Source organism: Nelumbo nucifera, chromosome 6, assembly GCF_055504915.1.
Source record: "Nelumbo nucifera cultivar China Antique chromosome 6, China Antique-T2T, whole genome shotgun sequence".
NCBI classification, from domain to species: domain Eukaryota; kingdom Viridiplantae; phylum Streptophyta; class Magnoliopsida; order Proteales; family Nelumbonaceae; genus Nelumbo; species Nelumbo nucifera.
In genome coordinates this window covers 33,480,851-33,497,424 of record NC_142654.1, presented here as the reverse complement: position 1 = coordinate 33,497,424, position 16,574 = coordinate 33,480,851, and the positions used below count along the sequence as shown (strand labels likewise).

The window sequence follows — 16,574 nt, the reverse complement described above, 5'->3', positions numbered from 1 at the left end:
GACCACGTGTCGACATGGCAAAGGCCCACCAAATGCGGAGGATTCATTGTGAATATGAAGTTTGTTTGGCCATTCCGTTCTATTTAATGTCATATTCATTATTAAATTATGAGCTCTTAAATCATTTCTTATTATTTTCATTCACGTCTTTTTCATATGTCTTCTTCTAGTACCTTCTGTTATTTCTATCGAATAACCTGATATATATCTTACTTGCAAGGGTAAGATAAGATGAACAATGTGGGGGAAGATAAAGAAACAAAAAAAAGGAAAAGAGAAGTAGCTAGAAGCCTAGAAATATAATATTTTTGGAAATCCAAAGTGCCACTTCCCCTTTTCCAACAAAGGTAATTGTTGCAAACACACATGGTTTCATTGATTCATTATGTAAATTATTCATCCACTAAATAAATAGGACGATATATATAGAGCTAGAGGCTAGCTCCTTTCCTTATCCCTAGCTTGCATTGATGTGCTTGTAGATATGTACTTAGAATCTTTACAAGAACAAATAAAATCAATCTTTTGCTGGTGACAATAATGACAGTATTGGATAAACATTCTTGGCAAGGGGGGTCCAAACCCCTAATGGTGCCCATGTCATAGATGATGGTGATGGCATGGGCGCCAGCAGCCCGCCAACTCTCTTCTATTTCTGCCTAGTTAAATCTTAAAATCGATCAAATATACCAGACTTGGACACTGCAGATTAATTAATTAACTTACCACATCTCACGAGACTGAATCTGCCCCACAACATCTCACAGTACATCCTTACTCTGTATTGAGAATATTTTCCAATGATGACATCATCATTTCTATTATTATCATCGGGAGATATTTTCAATACACGGCAGAGATATGCTGTGAGACGTTGTGGGGGGTTGATTTGAATTCACATCTCAAGTATTATTTATTAATATTACTGATATGATATGGCACTAAACAAAATGGAATGACAAAACATATAGCTGATAGCCTACCCATATAATTGGAATTGATGATGATGATGATGATGATGATGATGATGCCAATAACTATGAAATATAAAACAAAAATAAAAATTTATGGTCCATGATATTGTAATGTTACCAAATGGACTACATAATGGCTTGATAAAGATCTGGGTGTTTCCTTCCCCTTTCCATACTTTGGATTCAAAAGCCTGATATATAGTTATTATAACAAGTGGGAATACTTAGAGAAATGAGATTCCTAAAATGGGCTCCCTGGTGCACAATCACCAAACTTTTCATGTCAAGCAAAACCATTTTGTATTTCTCATTCAAAGTTTCAAATCTTAGGTGCCAAACCACTGTAAATTTTCATATGTTTTTCTCATTCTAGTTAGGTAAAGATGGGGTCAAATCAGCGGCATCATGGTCTAGACAACACTGAACTGCATTCAGATGTGCTAATTAAAGGTTTCACCACAATTTCCTTTTACGCCATACCCAGAAATTTTGTTTATATAAAACGATATTTACGTGGTTCAGAGTTGATAGTTAATTATTATCATGGAGTAGAAAAGGGAAGAAAGATCAACAAGCTTATCCTTGGAGAAAACTTGGAAAATTTAATCCTTCCCTAATTCATTCAAGTGTTCAGCTTAATAAGAAAAGTTGCAATAAAGCATAGAAAATCTATAAGAAATCAAAAAGTCTACTCTCAACAACTAATTCAAAGTCCAAGATGGTTGCCGAGAAGATATTTTCTTTGTTTGAAGAATGAAAACATTCCCTTCATCCGAATCTTTCAAATTAACAGAATGTCAAAGTTTTACTGTAAAAAGTAACACGTGTGCTCTTGAATTCACTATAAAAACTACAACTCCTACCATTCCTTAGCACTACCACCTTTCTTCTTTGCTTCTTCGCCACCTTTCTTCCTTAATTGCTTCCATTAATTTCTTCTGCTATTAATTCACCCTATAATGGCTCTCTTCGTTCAGTCTCTCCTTTTGCTCCTTGTCTCTTTTCTTCTGCTGCAAACTCCAGCATATGCTGCAACATGTAGCGACTGCTTCACTCAATCACGAGCAGCTTACTACCCCAACTCCGACGAGAAGGGAACAGAAGGTGCAAGAGAGTTTGAACTTAGAGAGAGATAGAGAGAGAGAGCTCTAGCTATTACTTGCATTATCTGACAATCTGAAATCTAAATGTGCAATACGTAAAAGTTCTAACTTGTTTCTTATAACTAAATTGCAGATGGGGCGTGCGGATTTGGTTCATTTGGTGCAACAATCAACGGTGGCGATGTTTCTGCTGCATCTGATCTATACAGGGATGGTGTGGGTTGTGGTGCCTGCTACCAGGTGAAAATTAGTCCAACAACTAAGATCTTCTGGTCTTGTTTAATGGTATTAGCTAGAGTATATAGAAATTGAACAATTCTGCTTCTCCAGGTGAGATGCACCAACGCTCAGTTTTGCTCAGACAATGGAGTGACCGTAGTCATCACCGACCATGGCTCAAGCGATCGCACTGACTTCATACTGAGCAGACGTGCCTTCAGCAAGATGGCTCAGACCACAGATGCCGCTGCATCTCTACTATCTCTTGGCGTTGTTGGCATCGAATACCGAAGGTGAGACCGATACCACCATTGTCCTTTTATATCTATTCAAATTAATTAAGTAGTCTTCAAACAAATTATAACACTGAGACTTGGAGGTTCCTTCAATTTGCAGGGTTTCATGCAGTTACCCAAACAAGAACATCCAATTCAAGATTGATGAGAGCAGCAACTACCCCAACTATCTGGCTTTTGTTTTATGGTTTCAGCAAGGCAAGAAGGATGTAACTGCTGTACAACTATGTGAGGTATTTCTTCACTCCTTTCTCATAATAATTTCTTAAAAAACCATTTAACCTAAAAGCTTAAGTTGTCAGGTGAGGTCCTTGAATAGGTTGTTATTTTAAAATATGTGAAGCCCTTCACACGAAAACTCATGAATTTGAAGCGTAAACAGCAAGCATTGGCCCATAACCATGCCTTGTGCTGAAACTTAATTAATTATAATGAGGCGACGAGAATCAAACACCAGACCATTTGATTAAAGTGGCTCTGATACTATCTTAAATAACCATTCAATCTAAAAGCTTAAACTGTTAGATGAGATGCTTAAATAGGTTGTTATTCTCTAACATTCATAGAGCATCATTTTGCTTGTTATAAAGCTTTTTCTGAAGCATGCAAAAACTGAGCCAGGTTCATTTTTGACATATCCAATGAATGCAGACTCAAAATTTTGTATGCAAGCTTCTGGATCGGAGCCATGGAGCAGTTTGGGACAGTGTGATGCCCCCAAGCGGACCCCTGTCTATAAGGATGCTATTGACCGACAGTGACACAGGAGATGAGACCTGGCTGGTGCCTACCAATGACATACCCCAGGACTGGAAGGCCGGAGATGTATACGACTCTGGAGTGCAAATAGAATGATCATAACCCCCAATAATAACTCAACTTCTTCTCGCTAGCGCTCATTCGTTGCATTCATAGCAGAGAATAAGCTCGTCATTATTCATATTATATATAACCACAATAAAAAGAGTTCATACGTTGTTCTTTTGGTTAATAGGTTCTATTTCATCATTATTATTATTATTATTATTTTTGTTTTGAGATTGGAGAATGGAGAAAGGAGAGGAGTAGTTCATCATTGAGTTATTTGGTTTGTATGGACAATTTAGTTGATCAATAAAAATGTATGATTCCTTTATAAATGCATAAATATTAATAGAAAAATGATTCAATCTGGTTGCCCTCCTCTGAGCCCATCACTGCATGGTTTTTAAAACCGAACTGGTGATTGAACCGGTCGGCAATCCAGTTATTTGTTCGAACGTCTGACCGTTCGACTCCAACGACTGGCATGTTCTGACAAAAAAAAAATTAAAAAATTAAAAATTTTGAAAAATAGTCAAAATCATTCAAACGGTTCAAACGATTAACCAACCGATTCAACGGTTTATTGACCAAAATCAACGATTTAAAAAAAAAACAGATTTGAAGAAAAACGAAATCAATTAAGTAACTAATTCCTAATTTTTCCAATCCGAACCGGTTTTAAAAACCATGCATCATTGAACTTGATACAAGTTTTTTTCTTTCTCAAGTTTCTCCGCTACAGGAACTAATAATAATGAAAATTTAATTACATTCTTATTATTATGACCTCATGCCGCACAAGAGCTAGACCCATCAACTTTGAACTGATTAAATGTAGCAATAGCAATAGCTTAGCTAGCATCTGTTGTTTTCAATCACTGTCGCTATATCTCTTCGGAGGGGGGAGGTGGTGGGGTAGGGTGATATGAATGTGCGAAGACCCCTCCCTAGCCAACCAGGGAGATATAGCTATTGCGGTTGAGTGATGCACAGTTCTACACAAATGCAAAGTAATTAAGTGTCATATCTTGACACGTTTCTGTATGGTGGATTAGAAACAACCTGATGGGACTACGGAAACGGAATGGAGGGTTGTTGAATGGGTAATTAAAAGAAGTGTTAAACCAGCTGGTCCAACGTTTGAAGAAGTGAAGAGAACCTTAATTGCTTCTTTAATTCTTTTGGGCAATTCTAGGAAGCTGCACAAAAGGGCAAAGTGTAAAGCATTCCTGTGGCACTTTTACCTACATGTTGAGTGAGGATCAAAGTTGTTGCTTCGGGTCGGGTTCAGGATGAGCTAAGCCCATATCAAACCCGTCTCATTGACATCCCTTTACACACTGTCATAGACATATATAAAGATTGAATAGAACAGGGAGTAGGGATCTTAACTTAATTTTTGCTTAGTCATCCAACCCCATTAAGTTGACCTGGGTCAGTCGACCAGTGGGTTCACCCTCGGTGATCTAACCTGCCTCTCTCTCTCTCTCTGGTGAGGAAAACCTCCAAGGGTTGATGTTGATGATGCCCACCTAAGTAGGGCTGTTAATGGACTTAAAAATGTCCGATGATTCAACTCTAAATACGATTATAATTTGCATCTGATTAATAATTAGATCGATATATCCACATGCTTTACACAAGGCAATTTCTGATCATGATGATAGTAAATAATATGTTTATAAAATTTTCTATATTTTTCTTATATTTCTATATTTATAAAAAATATTCTTATTTGCTACGCTTATTATTGTTTAATATGATGAATATATAATATTTGAGATGTACCAAATGTTTTTATAATTTTTTGTATTAATTTTTCATGCTTTTGTTTGTTTTCATATTTTTTAATTTTTCTTATTATTTAATAATGACATTAAGGGTTGACACATTTGACCCAAAAGGTTGAATTGTTGACTCACCACCAAATGGAAAAACAACTCCATTTTTTTGTTAGTTCTGAATTTGTGTTTTATTCTCATCATCAATTAAAACAAGTATTCTTTATTACACATTTTTTTCGATATGATTAATTAATATAAGATATTAGAGATATGCCAAATGTTTTCTACATAATTTATATATTTTTTTGTGTTATCTTTTGTAATTTTTACTTCAGAGGTTAACACATTTAACCTGAAAGGTTGAATTGCTGATCCACCATAAAAAAGCAAAACAATTCTTTAGCATGAAAGAGCTATATATCCCCCAGAGACATACATTAGGGCTCTCTCTCTCTCTCTCTCTCTCTCTCTCTTGCAAATGTCTTCAAAAGCAACTCAGTTCTTTCAATCTCCTCAACTCGTCTAGTTTCCAATTCCCTTTCACTTCTCTTATATGTTGCTCAAATTCAGACCAACAATATTTATATGCATATATAAGTTACAAAAGAACTTTTTTTAATTTTTTTTTATTTTTTATCATTTTAACACATAATGTGACCGTGGATTAAATCCACATTCGATCCAAAATCCAACTTGATAATTGGATGTAAATGTAAATATAGAGGTTTCACCATCGGATGCAGATGCAAATGCAATTGGGTTTGGTTTAAATCCAATTTTTACAACCCCACTTACAAGGAGGAAAAATCATCAATTGGGCCTAGTTGAGCCAAAACAAAAGCAAGAGAGAACCTTGGAATATCAATAAGAAAGGAAAAAAATTAGGATCTAAAATTCTAGATTCACACTACACACTAGTAGACTCAGCATTCCATGGTTTATAAACAACATTGGAAGCTTAGCATCATCCTTGTGCAAAAATAAAGTGTCAGTTTGAGGGATGAAAAACTTTGTGGAAATTGTTGTCTTTTTATTATGCAAGGTACATCCTATATATACAAGTAGGAGATTCAGTTTCAGTAGGAATCGATTTTCCAAATACATCTAGGAATACCAATTACACATGCATGCAAGAAGGTTCCCAATGAAGGTTGCGTAGAGATTCGGTATGAAGGTTACGTGGAGATTTGGTATGAAGGTTACGTGGAGATTCGGTTTCTCAATACTCCCCCTCAAATTGGCGCATGCAGATTCCGAATGCCCAATTTGCCAAGGAAATATGAGAATTTCTCTTTTCCAAGAGCCTTCGTCAGGATATCAGCCAACTGCTATGTGGTTCGAACATGGCAAGTAACAATGTTCCCACGCCGTAGCTCATCGCGAACCAAATGACAATCGACCTCAATATGCTTTGTCAGCTCGTGGAACACTGGATTCATCGCGCAGGTTCATCATGCGCCACCCCAAAGGACAAAAGAAGTTTCTTCATCCACTTCAGCTCACAGCTTGTCGCAACCATCAAACGATATTCGACTTCTACAGAGGAGCACGACACGATATGTTGTTTTTTCATTTTCCAAGAAACCGGTGACTGCCCCAGCATAACAAAATAGACAGTCAATGACCATCGCGTCAATGGGCAGCTTGCCCAATCAGAGTCGTAATAAGCATATAGACACAGATCGCTATCAGAACGAAACAATATACCTTGTCCAAGATATCCTTTCATATAACGCACTACGCGCAGAGCTGCATCCCAATGTTCTTGTCGTGGACTTTGCATGAACTGAGCTAGGATATGAACACAATAACACAACTCAGGTCGTGTAATGGTCAAGTAGATCAATAGTCCCACTAATCGTCGATACCGATTCGGATTTTCCATAAGAGCGCCTTTTGCCAGCGCAAGATGATGATTCTTTTCAATGGGCACGGATGTTGGTTCGGCTCCCAAGAGTCCACATTTCGAGATGATGTCTAGGGCATACTTCCGTTGCGACAAAAATATTCCCTCAGGGCCACGAGCTACTTCAATCCCTAGAAAATATTTGAGTGGGCCCAGGTCTTTCATATGGAAGCACCGATGGAGATACTTTTTGAATTTTACAATGGCAGCAGTATCATTTCCCCCAATAATCGGGTCATCAACATATATCAGCACGTGCAAACGAACATTGTGTTTGCAATAGGTGAACAAAGAGTAATCAGGATACGATTGAACAAACTCAAACTGTATCAAGGCTGTTGTTAACTTCAAGAACCAACATCTGGGAGCTTGACGCAGTCAATAGAGAGATTTCTTCAGTTTGCACACTTTTGTTCGATCCTTAGATGTAAATCCTGGCGTCAACTGCATGTATACTTTCTCATTCAAATCCCCATGTAAGAAAGCATTATGTACATCCATCTGATGCAACTCCCAGTTCCTAGCGGCCGCCACGACTAAGAAGGTTCGGACTGTCGTCAGTTTGGCCACAGGAGCAAAAGTCTCATTGTAATCTAATCCTTCAACCTGTCTATTCCCGAGGATAACTAGGCGTGCCTTATACCGTTTAATCGTCCCATCTGAATTATATTTGATCTTATAGACCCATTTACTCCCTATGGCCTTTTCCCAGGAGGTAGAGATTCCAATGTCCATGTACCATTATCCTCCAGAGCCTGGATTTCCTTCCTCATAGCTTCTCTCCATTTCTCACTTTTTACTGCCTCAGAAAAACTGGTAGACTCGGCTCCTGCAGTGACTGCAGCTAAGAAAGCTTGATGTCTAGCAAAGAAGTTAGTACATGTCACATAATTTTCTATGGGATAGAGAGTCGTACCTGAGGACTTTGATTCAGAGTTGGCTTGAGTGTGAATGGGATCTTTCAGACATCGAGCAGTGTAGGTTACATAGGGCTTAACAAAATAGACGGCGTGCGATGTCGATGTCCCCTGCCAAGTTGCTCTTATGGTGTTGTTTGTGGTGCTAGATCCACACTAATTCTTCCCTCACCGCCATTAGCTTCCACTTCCTGCACATCCCTTCCATTGCCTTGCTCCTCCTCTCTTCTATAGGTATTTTGAAAGCTCTCCCTATCATTTGCACAGATATCCTCTTTGTCACTCCCCCTGTCTTTATTTCCTCTGTGGCTGTGAACAACATCGTCATCAACTATAGCCGCAATTTCCGGCCCAGGGTTGTCTTCAAGAGTTACTTCTAAATCACCGGCATATGGAAATATATTTTCATGGAAGACTACATCGCGAGAGACGAAGTATTCACCGCTCTCAACATCATATACACGCCAACCTTTCTTTCCGTAGGGATAGCCTACAAAAACACACTTCCTATTCCTCGCTCCAAACTTATCCTTATCTCAAGGGCTCCAATGGGCATAGCAGAGACAGCCAAACACTCTTATTTGCTCGTATCGAGGTGTCATCCCGAACAATACCTCATACAGAGTCTTCCCATCAAGTACGGAAGAAGGTGTCCTATTTATCAAGTATCCGACGGTCAAGACACACTTTCCCAAAAACGAATAGGCAAACCTGCTTGAAACCTCAATGCTCTCGCAACATTCAAAATATGCCTATGTTTTCTCTCCACTCGACCATTCTGTTGGGGCGTTCCAACATAGGAAATTTGATGCATAATGCCATGAGTCTCAAAGTATGACTTCAGGCTTTTAAAATCTGTTCCATTATCACTTCGAGCAGTTCTGACTTGCTTGCCAAATTGGCGTTCTACCATGGCACAGAAATTCTCAACAATATGTGCTACTTCACTTTTTTCAAGTAATAGGTAAACCCACATAGCACGAGAATAATCATAAAAAATGATTAGAGAGTAAACGACACCACAAGAAGCAGGTACTTTATAAGCACCCCATGTATCGCAATGAATTAGAGAAAAACAATCATCAGCTTTATGTTCACTTTCAGGAAAAATTTCCCTAGTTTGTTTTGCTCTGTAACAAACATCACATGGCTTATCTCTTTCAGGTCTATTATTTAATTTATCTACTTTAGGAAGATAAGATAATATCTGTTTAGACGGATTCCCTAACCTGCGATGCCACAACTCCCATTCACTCATTCCACTTGTTCTATTTGCCCGAACCGGTGCTGCTCCTCTAAACTAATAAACCCCATCACACAGCTCACCTGCTCCAATAAGAGTCCTCGAGGTTTGGTCCTGTATCACGCACAGCTTGTCAGTAAAAGTGACAATACAATTTATCTCTTGCAATAATTTAGCTACAGAAATAAGGGTGCAGTTCATTCTTGGTACGAAAAGCACATGATGTAAATAAATATTTCCACCCAAATGCAAAGTCCCTTCCTTCATTGCGGTAGCTTGCTTCCCATTAGGAAGTTCCACCGAACATGGTGTAATATTCCGAACTTCAATCAATAAATTAACTTCTCCAGTCATATGGTGCGACGCCCCGGAATCAATTATCCAATCAGTAGAATTTTTCTTACCAGAAAGTTTTTCACCAGATTTATGTGAATTCAAAATATTCAGAAGTGTTGTCCATTGATCTCCACTCAGCCCCGGAAACCCGCTACGGTCATGCTCATTTGTGGTTCCAACTTTTTGTCCTCCAGTCTCACTTCTCGTTGCTTGGGCAGCATTTGCTCTTGCCTTGTTTCCTCGTCCTTGTCCGCCGGCATCGATGCCCGAACCACTTTGCCCGTGGCCTACTCCTTTCCCAGTTGAGCATGGTCTATCTCCCCACCATTCTGGATATCCGATCACCTGGAAACAGTCATTTGCTTCATGTCCGGATTTTCCACAGTGTGTACAGCTCTTGCTTTTATCCTTTGTACATGCAGCAGCTGCTTTTGCACCAGCATGAACCGCAAAACCCACAGCATCACTTTGTTCTTCTTTGCTCTTGGCTATACTTTGATGCCTTTCCTCTTGAATGACAATTGCATAGACACAGTTCAAATTCGACAACGACTCTATGCTCAAAATATTCGAACGCACAGTGCCATAAGTTCCGTCGTCAAGGCCCATCAAGAACTGATGTACCCTCTCTTCTTCTCGCTTCTTTTCAATTATGGTCGCAATTTTACAGTTGCAACCGCTACAACGACACGCAGGTACTAGATCATATTCTACCATCTCGTCCCACATGACCTTTAGCTTCCCGTAGTAAGCCATCACTACTTGTCCCTGTTGTTTACAAGCAGCCAAATCAGCCTTCAATTGATGGACTCGAGGTCCATTCCCGATAGAAAATCACTGTCACAGATCCTCCCACAAGTCTTTCACACTCTCCATATATGATATAGTAGTTCGCAAGGTTGGTTCGATTGTATTGAAAATCCATGCAACCAGCATTGAATTCACCATTCACCAATCTTCGATATCGGTCAAATCATCTGTTGGTTTACCCAACGTTCCGTCAACGAACTTGAGCTTTCTCTTCGCTCTGAGGGCGTTTCTCATGGATCTCGCCCATTCCTCATACTTCTCACCTTTTAACTGAACAGGTGAGAGAATCATTCCGGGGTTGTCGAACGGATGCAAGTAGTACGGCGAGGGGACGGCCGTGTCTTTCCCTGCGCTTTTTTCTGCTGTCTTCACCTTCACCTGACATGATGGAGAAACCGGCGAGATGCCTTCAGATTCGCTAGTATGCACTATTGCCCACTGTTCCGATCCTTCGGTAAGGAAAAGAGAACCGAAACTGTAGAAGGAGACTGTAGAAGAAGACTTCGCCGCTGTTGGAAGAAGACTGTAGAAGAATAAAACAGAAGAGCTCTGCTTGAGTGCAGAGTTCTTGTCTGAACCGCGAAAGTCGGAACTCGGAACTCGGATCCGCCGGTCGTAGCCTTGGAGGATTCTCGATCTCTGTCTCTCTGGAGTTGAGACGAACAATGGAACTGTTCCAACTGGTAACTGCTCAAACTGGAAAATCTGGAATGGAATTCTGAAGTCTGAATTCGCAGTGAGGAATGAGGGCAACGAAGAGTCTTCTCTTCTTTCTATTTTCGATGGAGGTCTCGAGTCTGGATTCTGGTTTCTGGGAGCGCCGTAGTGACGACTGCGGAAGGCGAAGTGCCGAACTAGAAACCGGAGTGCAAAGTCTACACTCTGCCGACGCCGAGCTAAGTCGCAATCGCCACTGATTTCCAGGTCTTAGAAAACAGACCTCTTGCTCCCGTTTCTTGCTCTGATACCATGAAAAACTTTGTAGAAATTGTTGTGTTTTTATTATGCAAGGTACATCCTATATATACAAGTAGGAGATTCAGTTTCAGTAGAAATCGATGAGTAGGAATTGATTTTCCAAATACATCTAGGAATACCAATTACACATGCATGCAAGAAGGTTCCCAACGAAGATTACGTGGAGATTTGGTATGAAGGTTACGTGGAGATTCGGTTTCCCAATAATAAATTGCTTATGGCTTTCCTAGATGGGTGTAACACAGACAACCTATAAGCTATGCTTGACGAAAAATTTGAAGAGCCTAAATTAGCTAACTCATTGGAAGAGCTTTTCACTTTAGCCTCTTTGAAAGCTTATCCAAAGCGCTTCAATACTGAAAATGATTATTGAACCCGTTCATCTCATATCAAGGTTTAAAACAATTATTGACTTAGACGGTTGGACCATTTGACTCAAAAACCAATTATGATATCACTTCCATTTTAGCACTGAACCATTTTTGTCAAAAGTGATTGAATTGGTTAAAGAAACCACCGACAGGCAATCAAATCATCAACTCGTTTGACTCAAGCAATGATTCACAAGTTACTTTTAAAAGAAAATATTAAATTATTTTTTAATAAATAAATAATAAAATAGAATATGAGATTTCTGTGTGAGAGAGGGAAAGATAGAGATTTGGGAGGAAAAAGAGAATAAATTGATTCACAAAAGGTGAGGGAAAACTAAGATTTGAGAGGAATAAGGGAAGAAAATTTGAACCAAAGCCAGAGATAGAGATAGAGAGAGAAAAAAAAGAGGAAAAGAGGAATAATAGTTCTGTAAACAACAACAATGCGGCCGCGACAACAGAAACCGATGACGCCACCATGCACGTCATCCTCTCCTCCTCTTTTTCTTCTTCGGTTTCTCTCTGCCACCATTCTCTTTTCTCTCAAAATAAAATCCCTTTCCCTAAAAAATCAAATCCATATTAAGATATCTTTTCTTCTCTCAAAATTGTAGCCTTTCTTCCTTCTCTCCAAATAAAGGACATAGCCTGTCATCTCCATCTATGTCCAATTTATATTTAACCGGGTATAGGTCCATAAGAGCTCTCCAGAGAGCCAATTTGAAACATCCCACCACCTTAATCTTCCACGCCTATTTAAGACTCAGGGCTAGATGTAGGTCCAGGTTTGATTTATCTGGGCCTTCCATTTTGTAGGTCAATTTTGCTGTAAGACACCTATTTTTATTCTGGGTTGAGACCCAGGTGGGCCCTTGACCTATGGGTCGAATTGGGGTGTTGCAAATTTTATGGACCTACGAGTCTTGTAAAAATGATTCCATTTTCTCCCTATCCCAAGCCCCATTTTGGCCAATTAGGTCTAAGATTTTCAATTGGTAATCAGCAAAAGCCAGTAGTTGATCTAGTCCTACGGACCCTTGATATGTTTTTTATGCACTGACGTAGCCTGGATATCAGAATCTGGGGTTACCAGATAACCCACCTCTAGAAAAAAAGATCCCTCAAGATGAGCCCCATCGATTTCCAGAACTAGGAAGCTGATTGTTTAATCCTAAACGGAAACAGTAAGCCTCCTTTAAGGTACTTTGCTTGCCAGATGTTGGCCCACCAGTTTTGGTGTTCTAGTAAGAATCTCCAGGCCAATTTTTTAAGGAGGGCTCTATGGATTCAAGTCATGTAAAGGAGGCTTAGCCCACCAAAAGATTTTGGAGAGCATAGTTTTTCCCAAGAGATCCATCTAAAACCTCTTTGACCTCCTTTATTCCCCCCACCAAAAGGATCTTTGGGTTTTCTCCATTTCCTAGGTTGTTTTTCTAGGGAACAGGGCTACGCCCATCCATGGATCCATGGAGGGGTATAGCTTGAAGGGCAAACTGACCCGAAGTATGTCTCCCAGCTAGTGACTAGGATGTAGCCTTCCAGGTAGCCAACTGGGATTTTAAGGCATCCAAAAACAAAAGAGAGGGAATTGTGATTTTGTTTGTTTTAGAGAAGCGGTACCCTAAGTATTTTGAGATAGGGGCTAGACTTCCATCCTCAACTACTTCCTCATCTGTCTTGGGTGAATATTCTTGTTGAAAAGGTCAGATCTTTCGTTATTTATCAATTGTTTAGACATTCTTTTTTTTATCAATAACAGAAATCTTTATTAATGAATAATACTTGTGAAAATTAATTACAAAAAATGAGGAGGTAAACAATCTTAACTCCCCAACATCAAAATGACAACAGAATACTAAAAGTGTGTCCAAAACAAAGAATCCTTAGCCACCCCTTGCTTAGCTAACCCATGAGCCAGTGAGTTAACACTTCTCTTCATCCAGCTCTATTGCACCTCTAAGTCCTTACACAGCCAATTAATTTTTTTCTTCTCATTACTGCAACTCTACAAGCCATTGATATCTCCTTTCAGTCACCTAATCACCACCTTCGAGTCCCCTTCAATCACTAAGCATATGATGCTTAATTCTCTTGCTTTTTTGAATTCCTTCAAGAACTGCTAGAATTTCGGCCCTAAGAAAGTCACCCTCTCCAATTGGCCTAGAGAACATGGCAGTAATATACCCCTCCTCATTCCTGAAAACACCCCCTCTCCCAGAAGGCCCCGGATTCCTTAAGCTACATCCATCAAAATTCACCCTCTCCAATTGCCTACACATTCTCCGAAACTTCTCCAGAGTATCTTTGAGATTCCTAATCTCTTCCCGGTGGGCTTTGATAAACAATATTACATCATCTGCATAAAAGATACAAGAAACTAGGGGGGCATCTCTAGCCACCTTGAAACCCTGGATTTTCCCTTCTTCTTCCACTTTTAATTACGGTCTGGATAAGCTTTCCATTACTATTAGGAACAGGTACGGAGAAAGGGAGTCCCCTTGCCTAATTCCCCTACATGTGAATATATAACCTTCAGCTATGCCATTGATTAGCACCGAAAGGAAACTGACGAGATGCATTGGTCGATTAACAGACACAATGACTCAAAAAAACCCAAAGCCTTCATGACCGCCTGTAGGTACCGACCAATCGAGTTTATCATATGTTTTGGCCATGTCCAACTTTATCCCTATATACTCAGCCCGGACCCTCTTATTTATCAGAGAATGACATATCTCATGGGTAACTATCACATTATTGGTTATTGGTCATGGTTAACCTATGTTTAATATGAAGATTATTAATTACCATATACGAGGGTTAGTACATTAAATTCACATAAATTAAACCAAACATTTTGACCCGCTCGGACCAAATGGTTGAACCGCTAATCGAAAAACCAGACAAAAAGACGTCCCAGGTCGGTTTTTAAAACCATGCCTTCTATCATGAATATAAATTTATTTATTTTTTCAATGCTTTTATGACAACCGATTGGGTTTGGTACTGGTCAGTGACGTTAGTCTCAATAATCCATAACTTAATACACACCAACTAAAAAGTGCATAAAAAGATGGTGTGTTTGGCACCTGTTTTTTTTGAAAACACAAAAAAAACTTGTATTTGGTAAAGATGCAAGCAAAGTTTAAAATATCGATACACCCGATATGTCGGTATGGGCATATCGGGCAAATCGGTACTATTTTTTTTAGTTTTTTTTTGAAACCGGTTCAGAGGGGCCGGTTTAGGTCTCCATCCCCTGAACCGGTCAGACCTCCGATACACCCACTATAAGGGCATATCGGTGGGTCCCAAAATCACGGAGTCAATACAACAGTTGTCAATTTAATGATTCAAGAAACTCCTCCTTTCCTAGGGCTAATCATTGTAAAACATTTTCTTTTTGAAAAAAAAAAAGATTGCCAATTGTGAATTTCTTACCAACTCCATTTAATTGACAAGTATTATGTGATTTCTTACCAAAGTGATTTGGCATCATAATATACTTATAATGACAACTATATCACATCTAAAATAAGAAGTCATTTTTTTCAAATTTCAATGTATCACATTACCTTAGTGATTCAAAATCACCAAAGTTTTTCAAGAATCGTCAATTTAATGGTTCAATAAAGTCCTCCTTTCGGACCTTTCCTAATCATTGCAAAGCATTTTTTTTTCAAAAAAACAGATTGCCAGATGTGAATTTCTGACCAATTCCATTCAATTGCTGATGTGACATGAATGACACATCAGAAAAGGAACACTTGTGAAACATTCCAGTGCCAAATGCCTACAAAGAAGACCATTGTCCTCTAAATGAATTTTCATGAAAATAACGACATTTAAAAGAAACTTTGTTTAATTCAATGCCATTGTTCATGTACAAGAGCCTATTCATAGGCAAAACCTAGCTTTCCAGAAATAGTAAAACTACCAAAAATAAGCTCAGTTTGGAAGGAGTACAAATACAAATTTGTAGAGTGCAATACTGTACATATTTGTATTTATACTCCTTCCAAACTGGGCCTAACTGAATTCAAACTTCCTAAAACAATATATCTTAATGAAAAAAAAAACTTTTTAAATAAACTAGAGTCCAAGGTTCAAAATATCGATACGCCTGATATGCCGGTAGGGGTATCGAGCATTTCGATACTTGTTTTTTTACTTTTTTTTTATTTTATTTTTCAAAACTGATTCAGGGGAACCAGTCTAAGACCCCTCCATCCCCTGAACCGGTCAGACCCCCGATACACCCACTGTAGGGGCATATCGGAAGGGTCACGAAACGATACGTGAACCTTGCTAGAGTCAAACTAAGTTGAAACGGCTAAGATATATGGCTCACTATAAAATGAAAGTTTTTAGAAAAATGACCATTTGGAAACCAAAAGTAAAAAAGTGGAATTTGGGCTTGGCTATTGTGTGACTTAAAAGAAAGGTGGCTTCAAAATAAATACAAAAATAAAGTCGACTGTTGTTGTTAAAGCCTTATCCCCATATGAAACCATGCATGACACCAATTTGGACTATAAGAATGTAAATATTAGTATATTACTGACTTATGGTTCATAACTCGTGCAAATACAACACAGATTCCAAAAGAAAAGGCAAATTTTCACCTACGATAACAAATTCAAAACACAGACGACATATCCACATGAACTTGCTATGAGCCATCAGACTGGAATATGTATGAGATCATTGTTGGCCATGCATTAACATGAATACCTTTAGATTCCAATCATGGCTTCATCATCAAAGCCACAGCAAGGCAACTCTTTGTTTCGGCCATAATATTAAAATGTTTTCCATCGGATGAAAGTA

General features: G+C 38.9%; 2 protein-coding genes across 2 annotated transcripts; one reads left to right on the top strand and one right to left on the bottom strand.

The window, feature by feature from the left end:
* Positions 1-1,838: 1,838 nt before the first annotated feature.
* On the top strand, positions 1,839-3,761 carry LOC104606425 (expansin-like B1). The gene is made up of 5 exons (XM_010271609.3): positions 1,839-2,078; positions 2,211-2,317; positions 2,408-2,589; positions 2,693-2,825; positions 3,244-3,761. The coding sequence occupies exons 1-5, from the start codon at positions 1,934-1,936 to the stop codon at positions 3,445-3,447; spliced, it is 771 nt and encodes a 256-aa protein (XP_010269911.1). The 5' UTR covers positions 1,839-1,933; the 3' UTR covers positions 3,448-3,761.
* Positions 3,762-8,128: 4,367 nt separating this feature from the next.
* On the bottom strand, positions 8,129-10,338 carry LOC148790747 (uncharacterized). Its single transcript, XM_088890349.1, has 3 exons — positions 9,330-10,338; positions 8,715-9,185; positions 8,129-8,493 (listed from the first exon to the last, which is right to left on the bottom strand). Exons 1-3 carry the CDS (start codon positions 10,336-10,338, stop codon positions 8,129-8,131), a joined length of 1,845 nt encoding a protein of 614 aa, XP_088746475.1.
* Between the last annotated feature and the right edge of the window lie 6,236 nt (positions 10,339-16,574).

Coding starts and splice junctions, on each gene's coding strand:
- LOC104606425 (XM_010271609.3), top strand. CDS start 1,934: ATGGCTCTCTTCGTTCAGTCTCTCCTTTTGCTCCTTGTCTCTTTTCTT. Junction 2,079..2,210: donor CGACGAGAAGGGAACAGAAG/GTGCAAGAGAGT, acceptor ACTAAATTGCAG/ATGGGGCGTGCGGATTTGGT. Junction 2,590..2,692: donor GTTGGCATCGAATACCGAAG/GTGAGACCGATA, acceptor TTCAATTTGCAG/GGTTTCATGCAGTTACCCAA.
- LOC148790747 (XM_088890349.1), bottom strand. CDS start 10,338: ATGGCTTACTACGGGAAGCTAAAGGTCATGTGGGACGAGATGGTAGAA. Junction 9,186..9,329: donor GAGGACTCTTATTGGAGCAG/GTGAGCTGTGTG, acceptor TTCCTAAAGTAG/ATAAATTAAATAATAGACCT. Junction 8,494..8,714: donor AGCATTGAGGTTTCAAGCAG/GTTTGCCTATTC, acceptor GTGTTTTTGTAG/GCTATCCCTACGGAAAGAAA.